The sequence below is a fragment of the Rattus rattus genome, chromosome 14 (genome assembly GCF_011064425.1).
Source record: "Rattus rattus isolate New Zealand chromosome 14, Rrattus_CSIRO_v1, whole genome shotgun sequence".
Taxonomy (NCBI): domain Eukaryota; kingdom Metazoa; phylum Chordata; class Mammalia; order Rodentia; family Muridae; genus Rattus; species Rattus rattus.
Genome location: NC_046167.1, coordinates 78,388,098 through 78,405,266, shown reverse-complemented (window position 1 = coordinate 78,405,266; position 17,169 = coordinate 78,388,098). Strand labels below are relative to the sequence as shown.

At 50.9% G+C, this 17,169-nt stretch overlaps 1 protein-coding gene across 1 annotated transcript; it reads right to left on the bottom strand.

The window, feature by feature from the left end:
- Positions 1-1,701: 1,701 nt before the first annotated feature.
- Positions 1,702-7,587, bottom strand: LOC116883677 (spermatogenesis-associated protein 31D3-like). The gene is made up of 4 exons (XM_032884886.1): positions 7,373-7,587; positions 6,576-6,618; positions 5,969-6,029; positions 1,702-5,253 (listed from the first exon to the last, which is right to left on the bottom strand). The coding sequence occupies exons 1-4, from the start codon at positions 7,568-7,570 to the stop codon at positions 1,746-1,748; spliced, it is 3,810 nt and encodes a 1,269-aa protein (XP_032740777.1). The 5' UTR covers positions 7,571-7,587; the 3' UTR covers positions 1,702-1,745.
- Between the last annotated feature and the right edge of the window lie 9,582 nt (positions 7,588-17,169).

Sequence of the window (17,169 nt, the reverse complement as noted above, 5' to 3'; positions counted from 1 at the left end):
CCCCTCAGCTTGCTCTCTTACAGAACCCAAGACCACCAGCCCAGGGATGGCACCACCCCAATAGGCCCTCCTGGGTTCTATAAAGCAGCCCTAGGGGTTGGGGATTTAGCTCATGTAGAGCGCTTGCTTAGCAAAACAAGGCCCTGTCCGGATCCCCAACTCGAAAAAAAAAAAAACTCCTGTCAAGTTGGACACATAAAACCAGACAGTACAATGCCCTGCTCTTTAAGATGGTAGGATGTCTACAATGGCTAATTGAAAGCAGAAAATCTGAAGAGGTGCAAACAGAAAAAATGAAATTAGACCAGGCAGGAGGGACGGTGAGGTAAGCTGGACGAAGGCCCGCCCTTCCTCAGACTTCATGTCTTGTGACAGGACAAACCATCAAAATGTTGCCCTTGACATAGAGTGACTCCAAGGCTCGTGGGAGTGCAGAAACTGCAGGTAGGAGGAGCAAGCAATACTTGAGGAGGCTGATGGAGAAGTGGAAGGGCCCCAGACAAGGAGGCAACCATACTGGGGACAGTAAGGGGCCACATTGGCCTTGGAGGCTGGTAAATAGACTTGCTGTCCTCTCCTGGATCCTTCCCCACTGGAGGCAAACAAGGGTCCCCTCTAGCATCTGATCATCCAGCAGCCTCTTAAGTCCACATTCTAAGGCTAGCCCAGCCTGAGCTCTCACAGAAGCCTTCCTGGCCCTTCTTCTGGGCAAGCCCTTTGCCACACCCACAGCTCCCACCTTCTGACTATTCTTAAGAATACTCTGAAGGTATGGTCACCAAGGGTGTTATTTGTCTAGGTGGGTGGGCTTGAGGCATGTCCTGCCTACTAGATGAGTAGCCTCTGTCTGGAAGGGGACCAGGTCAGAGCCTTGCCCCTCCAGCACAGCATTGAGTCCAGATCTTAGCCCTCTCCCCTGAGAGCCAGCTGACCACTTTGGTTATGAAAATGCCTTTAAGATTGGGTGGCAGGCAAGCCTGCAGGACATTTTTTCTAGTGATTGATAAAGGGTGAAGTCCCTCCGTCAACTGATGGAGGGGACTGGGCAGGTGTGGTCCTGGGTTGTATAGGAAAGTAGGCTGAACAAGCCGTGAGGAGCAAGCCAGAGAGCAGTGACAGCACCTCCTGAGTTCCTGACCTCGCTTCCCACAGTGGACCTTAACTTGGGCTGTGTAAGTCAAATAAACCTCTCAAGTGGCTTTGGGTTATGGTGTTTCATCCTAGCAGTACAAACGGAGACAGGCTGAAGAAAATGATTAAGGAAGGGAAATATTTCTCTGGGGTGGTTTTCCAGTGGCAAGGACAAAATGGCATGGGTTCTGAAAGCTGTTAGCAAGCACCCAGCAGAGGCTGGGCACAAGGCAGTTACCGTTGCAGATCTTTCCCACACAGTCATGCTTACTGACAATTGTCAAAACCACTCTGACAGAATTAACTGTTCTTTGAGGGTGAAACATTTTATGGTAAAGAGGCCTTCGATCTCAAGGATGTGAAAGCTGGTGAGGAGGAGGAGGTGCGGGCTATGTGTAAGGAGGACCAAAGGTTCTCAAGTCACAACACAAGAGCCAAGGTTGCCTCTCAGAAGCACACAGAACTTGTTGAGAGCTGAATTAACCTAGCCCTTTCCCTAAACACAAGCCCCGTGTCACTTAAAATCCATGCCTCCCCCCCCACACACACACACATAAAAGACATTACTTCATTAAAACATTTATTGAGGGTACTGAGTACTGTTAAGAGGTGGATTATTTCTGGGGAACGAAATCTTTTCCACTGAAATTCTGAGCCAGAATTTTCTGTTCACATAACCGGGACATGTCTGCCAACATAGTTCCTACAGCGAAGGGGGGTGTCCCCCGGGGAACCTTCCCAGCTCGACTCAACAGGAGATTTGGGCGCAGCTCTGACTCTCTGTGGGACCCAGGTGGGCGAGGCTGTAAAGCCTCGCATTTCTGGGGCTGTTTGGCCCTTTCTGCCACGCCTCTCTTTTGACCAACAAAAGCAGTGGCCTGACTTGGCACTTTAGAGAAGGGGGCTGGTTGTTGGAACTGGCGTCCCTGGGCTGCCGGGACCCAGTACTCTTTCTTCGGCTTAGTTTTCACAGGCTTGGAGGGAGGAGATGAGGCCACACGGGGGCGCAAGGTATCTGACGCACCAGGCCTCTGCCCCAGTTGCTCCTTGGGGACCTTACCAAAGTCTCTCGTGACTTTCTGAGCTACAGTGTTCCCAGGAGAAGTAGCTTTCACCTTTAGTTCCGGGTCATGCGCTGGTACCGACAACGATGGGGGAGCATCCCTTTTCAGGAGTGCTTCCTGTCCTTTGCATTTTTTGTCAGGAGAAAGCCACTGGAAAAAGTGTTTGACGTGCTTCCTGAACTGATGCTCAGGAGGAGACAGAGCCTTCCCTGGCAGGGATGGGATAGGCCTTTTCCCAGAATTCCCCTGGGTCGGGCTGTCCTGCACGTGGTAACTCTTCCCATCGGGTTGTAATGTCTCGGGCCCTGCAGCCCCTGCACCAAGCTCTTCTGTTTTCTGTGGAGCAGGGCTCAACCTCTTGGCAGACAGAGGGGTGTCCTTGTTCAGGTCCTTGCCTAAGGCGTGAGGAGGCACCCAGGGCTCCTGCTGCTCCTCCTGAGCAGCGTTCATGGGAGCACTGGAAGGGCTCTGGTCATGAACGGGTAAAGGTTTGTAAGTGAATGTATCTAAGACGGGAAGCTCGTCTTTTGGGGGCTCTGGAGTTAGGATGGGCTGACTGCCTTCTGATTTAAATTTCTCTTTCCTGAACACCTGATAAATGAAGTCAGATGCCTGGCTTTCCTGGGGATCTGATCTTTCTTCCGGGACCCTTCCAAAGAACAGGATACTACTTTGTGTTGTTGATGTGCTCCCATCTGCCTCTTCCGAACGCTCGCTCTGGCTGGTACTCAACATCTTGATAGGTTGTGGGTGAAGGCCACTGAGCTGCTCTCTGACTAGGTTGCTTACCTTGTTGGATACAAATATGTTTTTGTCATCCATCTTTGATCCCTGAGGCCCCTGGATTATTTTGCTAGAACTCAGGCTCTTACCCAGTGGCACAGGGCCAGCCTCAACCAACATTTTGGGCACCTTTGGGCTGTGTCTTTTGCCCTCTGACACCTCCAGGCTGGTGGTGTCAAGGACAACAGCTGTCTGCTGCACACCAGACATCGCAATTCTCTGTGTGCTCTTGATATGCTCATCCTTGTTCTCGGGTGGTGGCTGTGTCTCAGCCCCGATTTCTTTCTTGCCTACACATGAGTTAAAATGGAGAGGACGATGCCCTAATTTGGGCACAGTGACAGGGACCTGATCCTCATTGGTTCCATTGATATGGCCTCTCAAATGTTCTTGTGGGGCAGCTTCAAATTTTTTCCGGAATTGGCTCACCTGTGAGGTTTCCGAAGGCTTGTCTGACAGACTGCTTGAGCGACCCCGTAGGTTCATCTCCTGGTCAGATGATGGCAGGCCATTGTCTAGAGCACTCTTGGAGTTACTGCAGAGATATTTTTGAATAATCTCTACAGTCTGTTCTTGCACCTTGACTGGTTTTCTCTCTGTAGAGACAGACCCTGAGCACCTCTCTTGGGGGCTTCCAGCTTTGTTTAACACAGGTGGCTTGGGCAGCTCTTTGTGCTCTTCGCGCTTCAAGCCAGAGAGCCCATGGCTGCTCCAAGATGAGTCTGGAGGGTCAGGATTCACCCACAGCTGAGACTTATAGATGCCCTGAGGCAGGCCCCAGCGCTGTAGGATGAACCTCTTTCGAAGGTGTTGCTCAAACTTCTTCTGGAATCCATCGGTCAGGGGGAAGTCTCTAGGAGGAACAGATCTGGGAGTTTGGATTTTAAAGGCTTGTATGGCCAAGGAGGGCTTGGCAGGAAGGAGACAAACTTTTTCCTGAGATTTCTGGACCACAGAGGGTAACGCCCACGCTCTTTCCTGTTCTCTTGCCATCATGTTGTACTCTAGGTAGGGGATTTCAGGCTGCAGTAGTGTTTTCATCTCCTGGGAGCTACGAAAATACACACCGCAAACCCTAACCTGAGACTGAGAGGAAGGTGACAGCATTGGCATTGGCTGAAGCTGCGCCTGGGCCGTGGTAAGATGGATGCTTCCGGACTGAGTTTGAGTCAAGGTCTGTGTTTGTCTATCCGGCAAGGACAGAGGTGTGGGGGGAGCCAGGGCCGGGGAGTCCGTGGCTCTATTGAACCAGATGCACATGGAGGAGCAGTGTGAGGACACTGTGGTGATACAGCTCATGGACTCGCTGTGGAGATAAGGAAGGCCCCAGAAGTGCTGTGAGGGCGTGGCCTCTAACTGGCCTTCAGCCGTCTGCACTTGAGCAAGCCCCTGCAGGGCATTCAGCTCCCTGAGTATGGCTCTGCTGCCCCCTAGAGGAAAGGAGTCTTCTGAGTTCTGTAGTTCAGCAGTTGGCTGTGACCTTTTCTCCCAAACTGCAAGTGCCTTTTGGAAAGGTTCTGCTTCTCCTTCCCTGTCCTTCGACACAAGAACGTCAGCCTGACTTTCCTCTTGTCTCTCAAGTATCTTCAGGAGGTCTTCAGGCACTGGGAAGTGGGGTGAGGCTTGTCTCCCGCCAAAATCTTCAGGAGAGTGGTGGTGGTTGGGTATCTCTTGGCTAACTGAGCATTTTGACGGGGGTGGGGAAGAGTTGTAAATACCACCTGGCTGTTGGGAGGACTCTAGGAAGCCATGGCTTGTCGTTGCATCGAGAAACAGGTCACCATGGCTGCCAGCCAAGGACTGAATGGTTTCTTCCAGTCTTAAAAGCCCTCCTGTTTGCTGAGTGGCAGGTTGTGCCACCGAAGGAGAATGGGAGAGCGGGTAAGGTAGGATGTGATCCAGTGGGAAGCCAGCGCCTGCGAAAGCGGGCTCTGGCGGCAGAGAGTCGACCTGTGGCGTGCACAAAAGAATGTCTTCCCAGGAGGCGAGCTCGCTAGTTGAGAGGACGGAGGGAGGAGGGGGAGAAGGTGCAAATGAAAAAGATGAGGTCTGATATCCTGAAAGGCTCGGGGAGAGGGAAGAGGAGGGAGTGAATGAGGTCTCAGTCACGGAAGCTGTGGAAGCCATGCTGGACACGGAGGCAGAACAGTCTTCAAGGCTGGCCCACGAGAGCAGCCGCTTGACCCTCACCGATGTTCCGTCACACACGTCACAGCTGGGATTCGGACAAAGCACTTGCCGGAAGTAGGAGGGGTCGTAGAGTTGTCCACGGGGGCTGAAGAACAGGCAGAGTTCAGATCTGTCGTCAGGACCTGTGTTCCAGTTAGCTTTGCCTGTCAACCTGACATAACCTAGCTACACCTGAGAGGAGAGCCTCCGTGGAGGGATTGCCTAGAAAAAGACGGGCCTGCGGTCACGTCTATGGAAGGTTGTCTTGGCTGTTTGAAGGCCTAGGCCATCCCTAGATAGATGGTGCTGCTGTGGACCAGGAAACTAGCTGACTGCCTCCACTCAGGCTAGCAAGCAGTACTCCCCAGAATTCTTGGCTACAAAACAGGTTGCTCACATCTTTGGTTAGAGGCAACGGTGTGTAGAGTAGCCATCAGGCCTGCCTTTGAATTCCTGCCTTGTCTTCCCTCAACAACTGACCATGGTCTGGATTTGTTGGCTGAAGTTAAACCTTTTCTCCTTAAAGTCACTTATGGTTGCGGGGTTCCACCACACAGAGAGATTCAAAACTAGGGCAACCGGCATGCAAAAGAGAGAGCCTACGGGCCCATCTGGGGTGTGGATACCCAAAGCCTGTGTGCCTATTCCTTTTGCTCTGTCGTCCTTGGCCACCAGGGAGGCTGAAGCCTCTCTGCATACCCCCAGTTTATAACCTCACTCCTTTGCTCCTTTGGCTGTCCCTCCTGTGACAAGAGTAGGCTATGCTAAGTCCTTGAGGCTGGGAGGGAGGACTGGCCGTAGGGGAAAGGAGAAAGAGTCACCTTTGCACAACAGACTGCAGCTTCCTCCACTCCTGCGCTTCTCCGTGTAAGTTTCTGAATTCTGGAAGGTGGGGGGGGGTATAGGTTGTATGGAATGAAAGACAGAGATGTGGGCGTCACACCTCCTCTTAGGGAAACACCTGAACTACTGCAGTCTGAAATCGAGAAACAGGAGACGTGGCGACGTCATCAGCAACTGCGCCAGCAACGCCCGCTCACCTGTGTTCCATCCTGAGCTTCACCTTGCTATGGATAGCCCAGAAGCTCACGAGCTTGGCTTCCTCAGAGGTGCCTGAGCATCCAGGCGTGAAGTATGTGATGCAAAGAGGCGGGAGCTGTGGCTCCAACACAAGCCTAGTCCTCCCTAGATACCTGCCGCGCTCACCGCCCGGGCAGCGCCTCCTGCCCAGGTCAGGCATCAGTACTTCACGCCTACGGTGAGCTGAAGAGGGACTCGGGGCTGCTCCTCAGTCTTCTCTGAGGGTTCTATTGTCAGGGAAGGGTTTGTGCCTGATGATGGGATAGCCTCGGATCACGGACCTGGATGCTCAGGAAAATGACAGGAAGAAAGATAGTGGGGTGATAAGACCCCTGAGCCGAAGCCTACCATTAAACGACGGTCTCTTTTCCTTCTTAGCTTTGCCCTGTTGCTGCGAACAAAAAGAAAAAATGATTTTTTTTTCCTGTTGTTTTCCCTAGGACAACACTCCCCCAACCCCACCCCCACCCCAGCTCCCATTAACCAAGAACGCTGTAATTTCCGATCAAACGTGTTTAATCCCTATCTTTATTATTTACTTTCAAAGGTAATAGAATATTTTCAGTTTTTCCTTCTTTGAGAAACCAAAGGAGGATTTTTATCTGCAAGCTTGTTTCGAGGTTGGGAACGACTACAATACGACTCCCTGTACTGAACAGCATGGACTCTGGGGCCAGCGCTGTGCTGGTGCTCTCCCTGACACGCTTTGTCCGCGGACAAAGCTCAGGCTCCAGGTTCTGGTCAGAGGCTCCAGTGGTCAGCGCCTCTCCTGCAGCCAGAGAGTTGGAAGGCCAAGTGAAGGGAGCAGAAGGAACATATGAGTCAGGACTGGATCCTGGAACCCAGTGTCAGCAGACATAGTTCTCCTTCAGAAAGCCTGACACCTGGAACCAAGCCCACGAGACCAGGGGTGGGTACTTAACACCGGACATGGACACCCAGGGAGGGAGGCTATAGGTCCAGATGAAACTAATTCCTTCCATCCCAGGCTTCATGCTGTAAGTGCACAGTCCTCCCTCCTCTCACAGAATTCTAGCTCAGGTACTGCGCTCAGACAACCAAGCTCACTCAGTGGCGATGTGAACGGAGAAACCGCAACTACCAATGAAGAAGAGTGGCCCCAGGAAGTCCCCACGCCGCCTTACCTTTCTGATTCCTTGACTGGTCTGTTTGGGTAAGTAGAGTCTCTGTATCCGGTACCTTAGGTACAAAAACAGCAGCCCTAGTGCACACAGAAAGATGCACTTGGGGTAAAAGTTCATGAAGACGGACCCAAAGCTCAACCATGATTCCGTAGCACTAGTCAGAATGGTGCTATTGAAAATGGAGAGAATCTTCTTCATAGTGTGAATCTCAGGGGCTGCCTAAGGCAGCTGAGACCTGAGGCTGTGTGGGCCTCACTGTAAGTGGGCAGGTCTGCATCACAGAGCTGTGGGGAGAGTCATAGAGTGATTGTGAGGGCGGAGGGAGGAGGCTGAGCCCTCAGTCCCCGCCCCCATCCCATCCCACCCCACCTCACCCCTCCCAGGCCCCGCCATCCCCCCACCCTGCTTTCCTCATTTCTACAGGGAACTTACCTGTTTGCTCCCTCTGTGTCTGGGGCCTCACCTCAGTCCTCCTCAGCTCTTGAACTGAACCTACGTCATTCTCCTGCCTAGAAACTCTGACCTGGGATCTTCCTTGAAATGTTTGCTGTCGTTTACTTGGCCTCAACAGGAATGCTGTCTTCCAACATATCTTCAGGACCGTTTTCCCCTCTCACCAAATTAGCTACAAGATGGACTTTCTTTGTGAATGCCCAATGACCGACTTTTGTGTTTGAGTCATCTTGCAGTATCTTCAATCAGAGGGACAGACTAAAATCGCCAAGCTGTCATAAATTCAGGATATATACAGTTAGAATTTCAAGCGTTCTTTTGCGTGTGGTTATACCGTTTGTTTTTGGTGGCGACGCAGTTGGAAAGCCAGGTAAGGAAGGATTTGGGTTGGTCACAGGATGGGCTGTGTTTTGGTATAGGGTAGAGTGGGTGACCGTGTCAGATGGCAGTCCAGCCAACTGCAGTCTTAGGAAACCCAGCAGGCTGTGTGATCTGTGAATCCTTGGGAATTAAGTATCCTGTATAGACCAGGATGAAGTAGAGACCCTGGTGGGCAAGCTGAACGGGAATGGGAGAACCTGTGCGAGCTGGGGGATGGTCACATGGGATAGACTTGAGCGAGTGGGAATGGAGCTGTCTGAGTAGAAGGGACAGTATGCATCAGATCCTGGAAAAAGCAGATAACTATTGGATGGTGGGGTGGGCTGGCAGGCCAGCAGGCAGTGTATCAGGGTGAGATGAAGACCAGGGCTCACCACCATGGCCGGTTACTGTGAGTTAAACTGGGTTGGCATGCTGCATTGAATATGGTGAGATGGGAACCGAGGCTCCTGGGAAAACTAGGCTAACAAACAGGATGGCGGGATAGGCAATCAGGGTACGTTGATGATGGGGTACCCTGAGTGGACAAGGACAAGCAGGGAGTGTGGTGGTCTAGATGACTAGGATGTGGCTGGTCAGGGGGCCACAGACTAGGGTGCGATGGACATGACTCTACAGAGGCAGGCCTGGTTCACTGGCCTGCATAGTTTCTGAACTGACTTTCCTAGAAGGGGCAGGGGCTTTGTAGGATGAGTAGGGGCAGGTGAGGTGAGGCTTGGCACGTCTTTGTCTTTGGTGTGCACGGGGGGTGTACAGAACTTGGTACGCTGGGAAGACTGGGGTGAAGAGGGTAGCAGGCAGGCTAGCAGCCACTGTGTGTGTCCACACTTTAGTGTGTCAGGGAATAAGGGAGGCTATGGAGACAGGCAGAAGAAGATATGGAGAGGACAGAAATGGCTGTTAGAAGACGAGGGAGCAGAAGGCTAGGAGGTAGGTCACAAGAACAGGTGTCATGGATAGAGGGGGTACACCACTGTGAGCCCAGGTGCAGTGGTTAGAAGGGGTAAGTCAGGGCATTCTACAGAGTAGGGATTGGAGTGAGTAGTGGTACCAGGCACTATTGTGACCCTAGGAAAGGGAATGTTGGTGGGCCATGTGACGTCATAATCAAGGGATTTGGACAAGAGCTCCAAGGTGGACTAAGCTGAGGTGAGAAGTCCCAACTGCTTGGTGTCAGTCTAGGGTGACTTATGGAAGTTGGTTGGCCGGCAGCTCAGAAGGTAGGGAACCTAGGTGGAGATGGGGGTGGGGGAGGGGCTGGGCGGGATGGGGAGCATGTGAGGCATTGAATACTACGGGTTCAAGTACAGAACAGGTTGGCTACTCTAGTGTGATGTAGTGGAGCGAACGCTAGTGTCTTGGTTAGGATTCCTGTTGCTGTGAACAGACACCATGACACAAGGCAACTCTTACAAATGAAAACATTTAGTAGGGCCTGGCTTACAGTTTCAGAGGTTCAGTCCATTAGCATCATGGCAGAAACATGGTAGCATCCAGGCAGACACGGCGCTGGAGAAGCTGAGAATTCTACATCCTGGTCCGAAAGCAGCCAGGAGAAGACTCTCTTCCAGGCAGCCAGGAGGAAGGTCTGGAAGCCACCCCTACAGTGATGCACTTCCTCCAACTAGGCCACACCCCCTGAGGGTACCACTTCCCTCCGGCCAAGTGTATTCAAGGAACCATAACTAGGGTGCAAGGGGACAGGTTATGAATGGCACACGGGACGTCCTTCCCCCTGACAAGATTGCATGGGTGTGGACACTGGGCAGACTCACAGATCAGTCACATCAAGGGCAGTCTGGCATTGATAAGGTGCACCAGGGTGACTGGGGAACAGTGTGCAGTTTGGGACTACAAGGACTTGGGTTACAGTGCTTCAAAGTCTTGGGTGTTGACATTGAGACTGAGCTCCCTGTTGTGTGGGGTGAGACGGTGAGGATCTAGTTTAACGGTCTACATGTAGACACGCTCTGTCTGTTGAAGATGCTGTCAACATCCTGGTGCGTATTTCTTATGCCCAGTGGGTGTTAGGGATTGGACTCAGGCTCTTGGGTCTGCCCAGCAAGCAGTGTAACCAACTAGTCCAACTCCCAGCTCCCAGAGTTTTAAATTAGCATAGTAGGTCCCTGTTTCACACAGAGTCTTAAGCTGAGGCAGCGGTTCCCTCCAATGACTAAGATTACACCTCTTAAAGGAAAAAGCTCTTTGTAGGGTTTGGGGACATGCATGTGCATGTATCTGTGTGTAGGTGCATGTGCATGTGTGTGTTTAGGTGTATGTGCATGTGTGTGCATGTATGTGGGGGGGATCAGAGTTACTGTTTATCTTTTATTACTTCCCATTTTTAAAATTAGGCGTTTTATTTAATAGTCTTACATGTATAGAATGCTTGGATTATATCTTTTCACCTTTCCTTTCTCCCAACCCCCCCTCCCCCTCTCCCTGAAGAAAGTGATTGTCCTTTCTCTGGCAGCCATCAGCTGTCAGTGGCTCCTCAGTGGCCATTCCTCATCCAAGCTGAGTTTGTCTGGCTTCCTCCTGTGTGAGGCTTGTGTCTGCATTGCAGTCCTAGCCGTTGAGTTCATTCGTGGAGTCGTGCTGACATCTCTGAAGACCTCTGAAGTGCAGACCTCTCGGTTGCCCCGCTCTGCTCTTTACTACCTTTCCATCTCCCCCTCTGAGCCTCGAGGGGGGAGGGGCAGAGTGCACTAGGCACCCCGTGGTTCCTTATTCTCTGCACGTTGGCCAGTTTCACCTCGTCTTTGTGTTTTGAGACACGGTCTCACTATGTATCACTAGCGGTCCTGAAATTCACTATGTAGACCAGGCTGGCCTTCTGCCTCATTTAAAAAAAAAAAAATTACTTGTATCTTATGTTCACTGGCATTTTTCCTGGTGTTGGAAGCTCTGGAACTGGAGTTAGAGACAGTTGTGACCCGCCATGTGGGTACCGGAATCCAACCTGGGTCCTCTGGAAGAGCAGCCAGTGCTCTTAGCTGCTAAGCCCTTTCTCCTGCCTCCTACCTCAAGTTTGAGACCAGTCTCTTTCATTGGACCTGGGGTCAACCAGTTCGGATAGACTATCATTTGGTCAGCAAGTCTACACCTCCCAGCGCTGGGGTCACGCGCACGCGCCACTGCACCCCGCTTTTTATGTGGGTGCTGGGAATCTAGAGTCAGATCTTGGTGCTTCTGTGGCAAGCATGTTACAGACTGAACCCATGGGTGACCTTGAAGATACAAGGCCTTCAACACTGTAGCATGTTCCCACCTAAGCGGATGATCCCTGACGTTGAAGTCTTGCTCTCATCCAGGAGGAGACTTTGCTTAGCCATACGGAAAGGCAAGCTGCGGTGTTCATGCCTGCCCTTAGGCCTATTGAGTTAGGTAGGTTATCTTTTGGATCCAGATTTTGCACCTTTATAGAAGAGGGACTCTCCACCCTGGCAAACCTTCTAAATGCAGACAGCTTTCTCTGTCCCTCATGGTGCACTTGCGTAAATGAGAAGAAAAAAAAAAAAACACATTTCAAAGCTCTGAGAACATAGGGTGGGATGTAATCTCAAAAACCCACCTGGACTCAAACCCGGAAGTAAAACTAGCAGTGTTTTTCTACGTTGAACTAACCCTGCTTAAGCCCCCGTGTCAAGTGTAGGACAGTCCAGCATCAGTCGTTCCTGGTCCCTTGATTACAGTGTTCCTCATTCAGTGTTGAGTCTCAGGCTCTGATCGTGCAATGTATTTGCATCCAACACAGTGGGGCTGCATGCAAACCTTTGATCCCACAACAGATCTCGCTGCTTCCTACTGGTGATCCACACAAGGCCTTCTAGTCTATAGCAGAGCCCATTTTTAAATACTAGTTTCAAAACTAGAGCCATGGCTACCATTAAGGAGCCCTTCCGGTGTGTAACGCATTGACATTTCTGTACTTCGTGTGTAACGCATTGGTGTTTCTATAGTTCTAGTGTGTGACACGTTATTTCTGTCTTGCTAGCAGAATCTCTCCTCCCCTGCCTTTGATGAAGTCGCTGCCACATGAGGTGTGCCCATCTGCAGGAAGTGGAGGAAGGACCCCAGCCAGTTAACCAACAAGCACATGATTGACAGCCTTGGACCAAAAGCCTTGAGGAGCGAACCTGGCCTGAGTTCCATGAGAGAATCTGGAAAGGGGTTGTTCCCCAATCAAGCCTTCCAATTTCAGCCTTGCAGGGTTCACAGAGCCTGAGACAAGGGACCAATAAAGTTAAGGTACCCATAACACCAGTAGGTGATTATTAATACGTGCCGGCTTCATTTGACTTCGGATGGGAGGTAGGAGGAGGGTAGGAAGAGATCCATCCTCAAAGAGACGAATACAGAATCCAGCAGCACCCCGCAAGGACAGTCTGTGTGGACAGGCACCCCCTCGCACTGCTACAGTTAAACTATAGCGTCTTTGTGCCACAAAGTCCAGTAGGCCATGGGCCATTGGATGGAGGAGGTCGTGCGGGTAAGAGAATGGCTCCTCTCCCATTGTTCTCTTCTCATCTTCCCAGTCCTGACTTCTGGATTCTTCTCAGTCTCCTTTACTCTCCAATACTGGGTGGCCATGCAGGCCACCTCCACAGGTGATTGCTGAAGGGCTTTTCTGTGAATTCAAGAAGCCAGCATCCTGAAGAGTTTTCTAGGGGGCAGGGAGGCTCTTCCTTCCCCCTCGAAGTGCCCATATGTGTAGATAACTCGTTATTCAAGTTAGGAACAGGAATAGTGTCATCGCCAGAGAGAGCAACATGGCGTCATAAACAACAGTTTCTGGAACCTGAGCCTGACCCCAAAGCAGTACTAATCCATGGACACACACGAGTTCCCTCACTCGCTGACTATGCAGGTCTACACACACACACACACCTCACATAGTGACTATGCATTCAAGCCTGTATTCTTTGAGAGCGGAAGCATCAGAAACATCATCTTAGCTCTAGGCCCCTTTACAGCTGCAAGTTCTGCCTTTTCTGTGTCCTCGAAGAGCAGAGAGAGGGGGCTGGATGCTTGTCAACTGTCACTCTTTCCCATGAGTGTAAGACTGGGGAGCAGGGCCCTCACCACACCCTTCACGAGGGACAGAGCAATGGCTCCTGTGAACAGGTGACTTTCAATCCTCATGAAGGTAATGAGATCTGAGGGGAAACTGTCTTCACTGTGTCAGAGGATGCCCAACTGTGAGGCCCTGTGAATGCACAAGGGGAACAGCAGTTTTCACGTTCTGGATCTTGTAGGTTTTTCCTCACCTGAAACTGACAGGAAGCTGGAGCTGGAGAACTGTCTTGGAGATGCAACGCTGCTGCTCTTACAGAGGGTCCCAGCACCTCCCCGCCACCTGCAACTCCAGCTCAAGGGGTGTCCTTAGTGGGCACCCCCCCATACATAAATACACGCATACATACATGGACATAAATATAAATTTTAAAACAGGAAGGCAGATCTCCGAGTTTGAACCCTTCCTGCAAGTGGGGCCATGTAGTTAGACATAATTATTACACATCATCGTTATCATAAAAAAATTAAAGACGGAAGATTTCAGAACTTATCTCTGTTAAAAAGCACAAAATGGGTCCAAGCGTGGTTGTTTAAAAGGTGATCTGCCAGCATGGCCACTTAGCAGAACAAAAACAATAGAAGGTTCTACACTCCAGTCCATGGGCTCTCTGGCTATGGGCTTTGGACAGTATTACAGTAACAGATATCAGGATTTTAACATCCTGAAAATCCCAACAGGTGTGCCCCAGGCAGTTTGCAAGACTCAGCGCTTGCTGAGGACCACCTTGATTTCTCTCCCATAGCAAACTACACAGGCGCCTTCTAGCACCAAAAGAACTAGCCAGCGGCAAGTTTCATGGGTGGTTTAAGAGAACTCTGTCCTGTAGCCATGATGTGTGGTGTCTTCAGCAGTTGGGTACTGGCATATAGTTGTAGTGGGTAACCAAAGCAATGACAACAGCCTATGTTTTGGAGACCTACGGAGCAGCTCTGAACACAAGGTATCCCAAGTCTTGTGCAGATCCCTGTGGACCTGGGCTGCTCTTGGTCTTGGTCAGAGAAGCCTCCCTTGACAATGGGCAGCAGTCGGTCCACATAGAGACACAGAGCTGGGCAAGGTGCAGAGAGTAAGAGACAAGAGCTTAGCCCTACACGGGCTACAGCAGCCACCACACCAAGGCTCAGGGACATCAGGGAAGAGAGTGAGGTCTTACCTGTGCAAAGCCCTATACAAGATCAGGTCAGCCACGATCCCACCATAGGTGGGGTAGACAATATCCATGCCCTACCCCATACCGAAGGGCTCTTGGCAGTGGGTAATTGCCAAGTTGGGGGGAGCCAACTTTATGTGTAAGTATGTAGCTGGGGGTGGGGAAAGAGCCACCTTTTAAGAGACGTATTTATGTATAAGTATGTATGTCTCCATGTCTGTCAGCGGTGTGTGAGTGCCCACAGAGGTCAGAAGTCACTCTCCCCGAAGCTGGAGTTACATGTGTTTATCAGCTGCCTGCTGTTGTGATAGGAATCCATCCTGGGTCCTCTGGATGAGCAACAAACACTTAGCCACCAAGTCATCCCTTTTTGAAGGTGTGGTCATTAGTAGGTTCTGCATGCTCCAAAGGACGGTCTCATCCCGTCCATGTCCATACATGGGTAGCACTCACTGACCCTAGTGGGTTCTATATAAAAGATGTGAAGTTGGGAGGGGCTGTGTGTTGGGCGAGACACTGGGGAAGGATGTTGGAATAAATATATTCCATTGTATACATGCATGAAATACCCCCCCCAAAAGAAAGCAATGTTTTATAAACCAGTGTAATCAAAGGCTCCAGAACTAAGCGGGGAAAGCCATTGTCAAGCACCCTTGCAAGGGACTAGACATCTTTTTTTTTTTTTTTTTTTTTTGGTTCTGGGGACCGAACCGAGGGCCTTGCGCTTCCTAGGCAAGCGCTCTACCACTGAGCTAAATCCCCAACCCCTAGACATCTATTTTTAATGGGACCCCCCCCCTTTTCACTAAGCAACTTCTGAAAAGTTCCACGACCCAGTCCCGCAGGTCAAGACACAGAGCACTCCGAACTATCAGAAAAAAAAACATTTATTCTTGGTTTTGTTAAATAGATTAATTCTCATCACAGGGTGTATGACTCTGAAAGTATTTTCAAAAAAAACAAAAAACTTTAAACAAAGACTAGATTCCATCGTGGGAGCTTTTTTCCTTCACCCTTTCTACAGAAGGTTCAGGTGAAAAGTCACCATGCCTGTGGCAGATGTGGGAGGTGGGGGGTATGGGACACACCTTCATGCGAGTGGGGCCTGAACAGAACTAAGGTTCTCTGGAGCGGAGGGAGTGTGCTCAAAAGATACGTGTTGCGATCTCCGTCTAAGGCTCATGCCATGACTTGGATCGGGGGTGATGGCTGTCTGGGGACAGGAGCAGTTATTTGCTTCTTCTTTGTGAAGGGCAGCAGCAGCCCCAAGGTTGGAAGGTTGTCCCTTGAGCTCTGGCTGAGCCGATGGGGTCCTGTGGCTCCATTCCAGGACCTCAGATTTCTGTCCACACAACAGCTTATCTTCCAGGAGTTTCCCAAGGGACGCCATGAGCTCGTGGGCTTCAGGGGGCCCACAGCTCATAAAGAGAGCGCTGTCTTTCTCCGATCTATGTCTTGTACTGTCTTTGCTGGAATAAAGCCACTGAAAAAATTGTCCTATCTTTTTTCTGAAGTAACCGGCAGGGGGATGTTCCTTCCTGTCTGATTTCTCCTTCATGGTTTGGCTCTTCTTTCTTGCTTTGGATGTCTCTAATTCCTGAGGGTCATGTCTATCATTTTCTTTCCCGAAGACTGGCAACGCTGGTGTGAAATTCTTTAGGATCTGTTTGAAGACCCTGGGCTCCTGCCATGGAGCCACACTGATTCCTGCGTTATACATGTGGCCTTGCACGTCCCTGAGAATGGAGAGGTCTACACTGGACGCAGTGTTGGAAGAAGAAGGTGAGTAGCCGGAGAAGCTGTCTGTGGCAAAGGATGACCTGCTCCCCCATCCTTCAGGCTGGCTCTGCGGCTGATCCTCCAACGTCAACCTTAGCTCCTTAAACAGCTCTTCCTTAAAGTCCAACACCGCTGGATCTTCAAGAACTGATGTCCTTGATGGGTCCTGCCCCTTGACCACTGTAGAGCTCGGTTTATGCACATCTTCATACTTCTTCACGGAACTTTCCGAATTGGTGCTAGAAGAAGACCCTGACAGAGCAGCACTCACCTCCCGGGCCTTGAGTCTCTCCTTGAGCATGTCGGCTGTCACCATGTATTTTGGATGCAGTTCTACACTCTGTTTGCTAGAGGAGTGTAGATGAGAAGAACATGCCACCCCATCCTCTGATTCAGACCTAGCCACTTCTTCCTTTGTGGGCTGACCCTGTATGGGGTAGTCTTGTAGGGTGGCCTCGCTCTGATTCACGTCCAGGTCTCTGGACCTGTAATTCTGAACCATCTGGACAGTCTCTGTAACCTCAGAGGCAGGGCCAGAGACCGACTGCCTCAGGGACCCCTCTCCTTCAGGGTCTACGTGTGAGAGGGTGAGAGAGTGGTCTGCGGTAAGGACTGAGTGTGAGAGGGTGAGAGAGTGGTCTGCGGTAAGGACTGAGTCTCCATGGAGAGGGTCAAAGCTTCCCCTGAAGGGACTGGGAAAGTTACTTTTCAAATCCAGGCCAGGAATACTGCTTAATGACAAGGGGAGATCAAACTGTGGAAGGGGCCATGTCTTTGCTTCTCTCAAAATATAGAATTTTATGGATTCAATAACCTTGATAGGGAGGCCCCACTGCTGACTCACGCGGAACCTTATGAGATGGGCTTCCAGCATCTTCTGGGTCTTGAGATCAAGAAAAGATATTTCTGGAAGAGTGGTATCGCAGTGGACCTTTCCCAGGGGTGAGCTCCAGA

What these genes read in the sequence shown, in the direction of transcription:
- LOC116883677 (XM_032884886.1), bottom strand. Translation starts at nt 7,570, where the DNA reads ATGAAGAAGATTCTCTCCATTTTCAATAGCACCATTCTGACTAGTGCT. An exon ending in AAAGAGACCGTCGTTTAATG is followed by an intron (nt 6,030 to 6,575) that starts GTAGGCTTCGGC and finishes CCCACCTTCCAG; the next exon opens with AATTCAGAAACTTACACGGA. An exon ending in CTGCAGTCTGTTGTGCAAAG is followed by an intron (nt 5,254 to 5,968) that starts GTGACTCTTTCT and finishes CCTGTTCTTCAG; the next exon opens with CCCCCGTGGACAACTCTACG.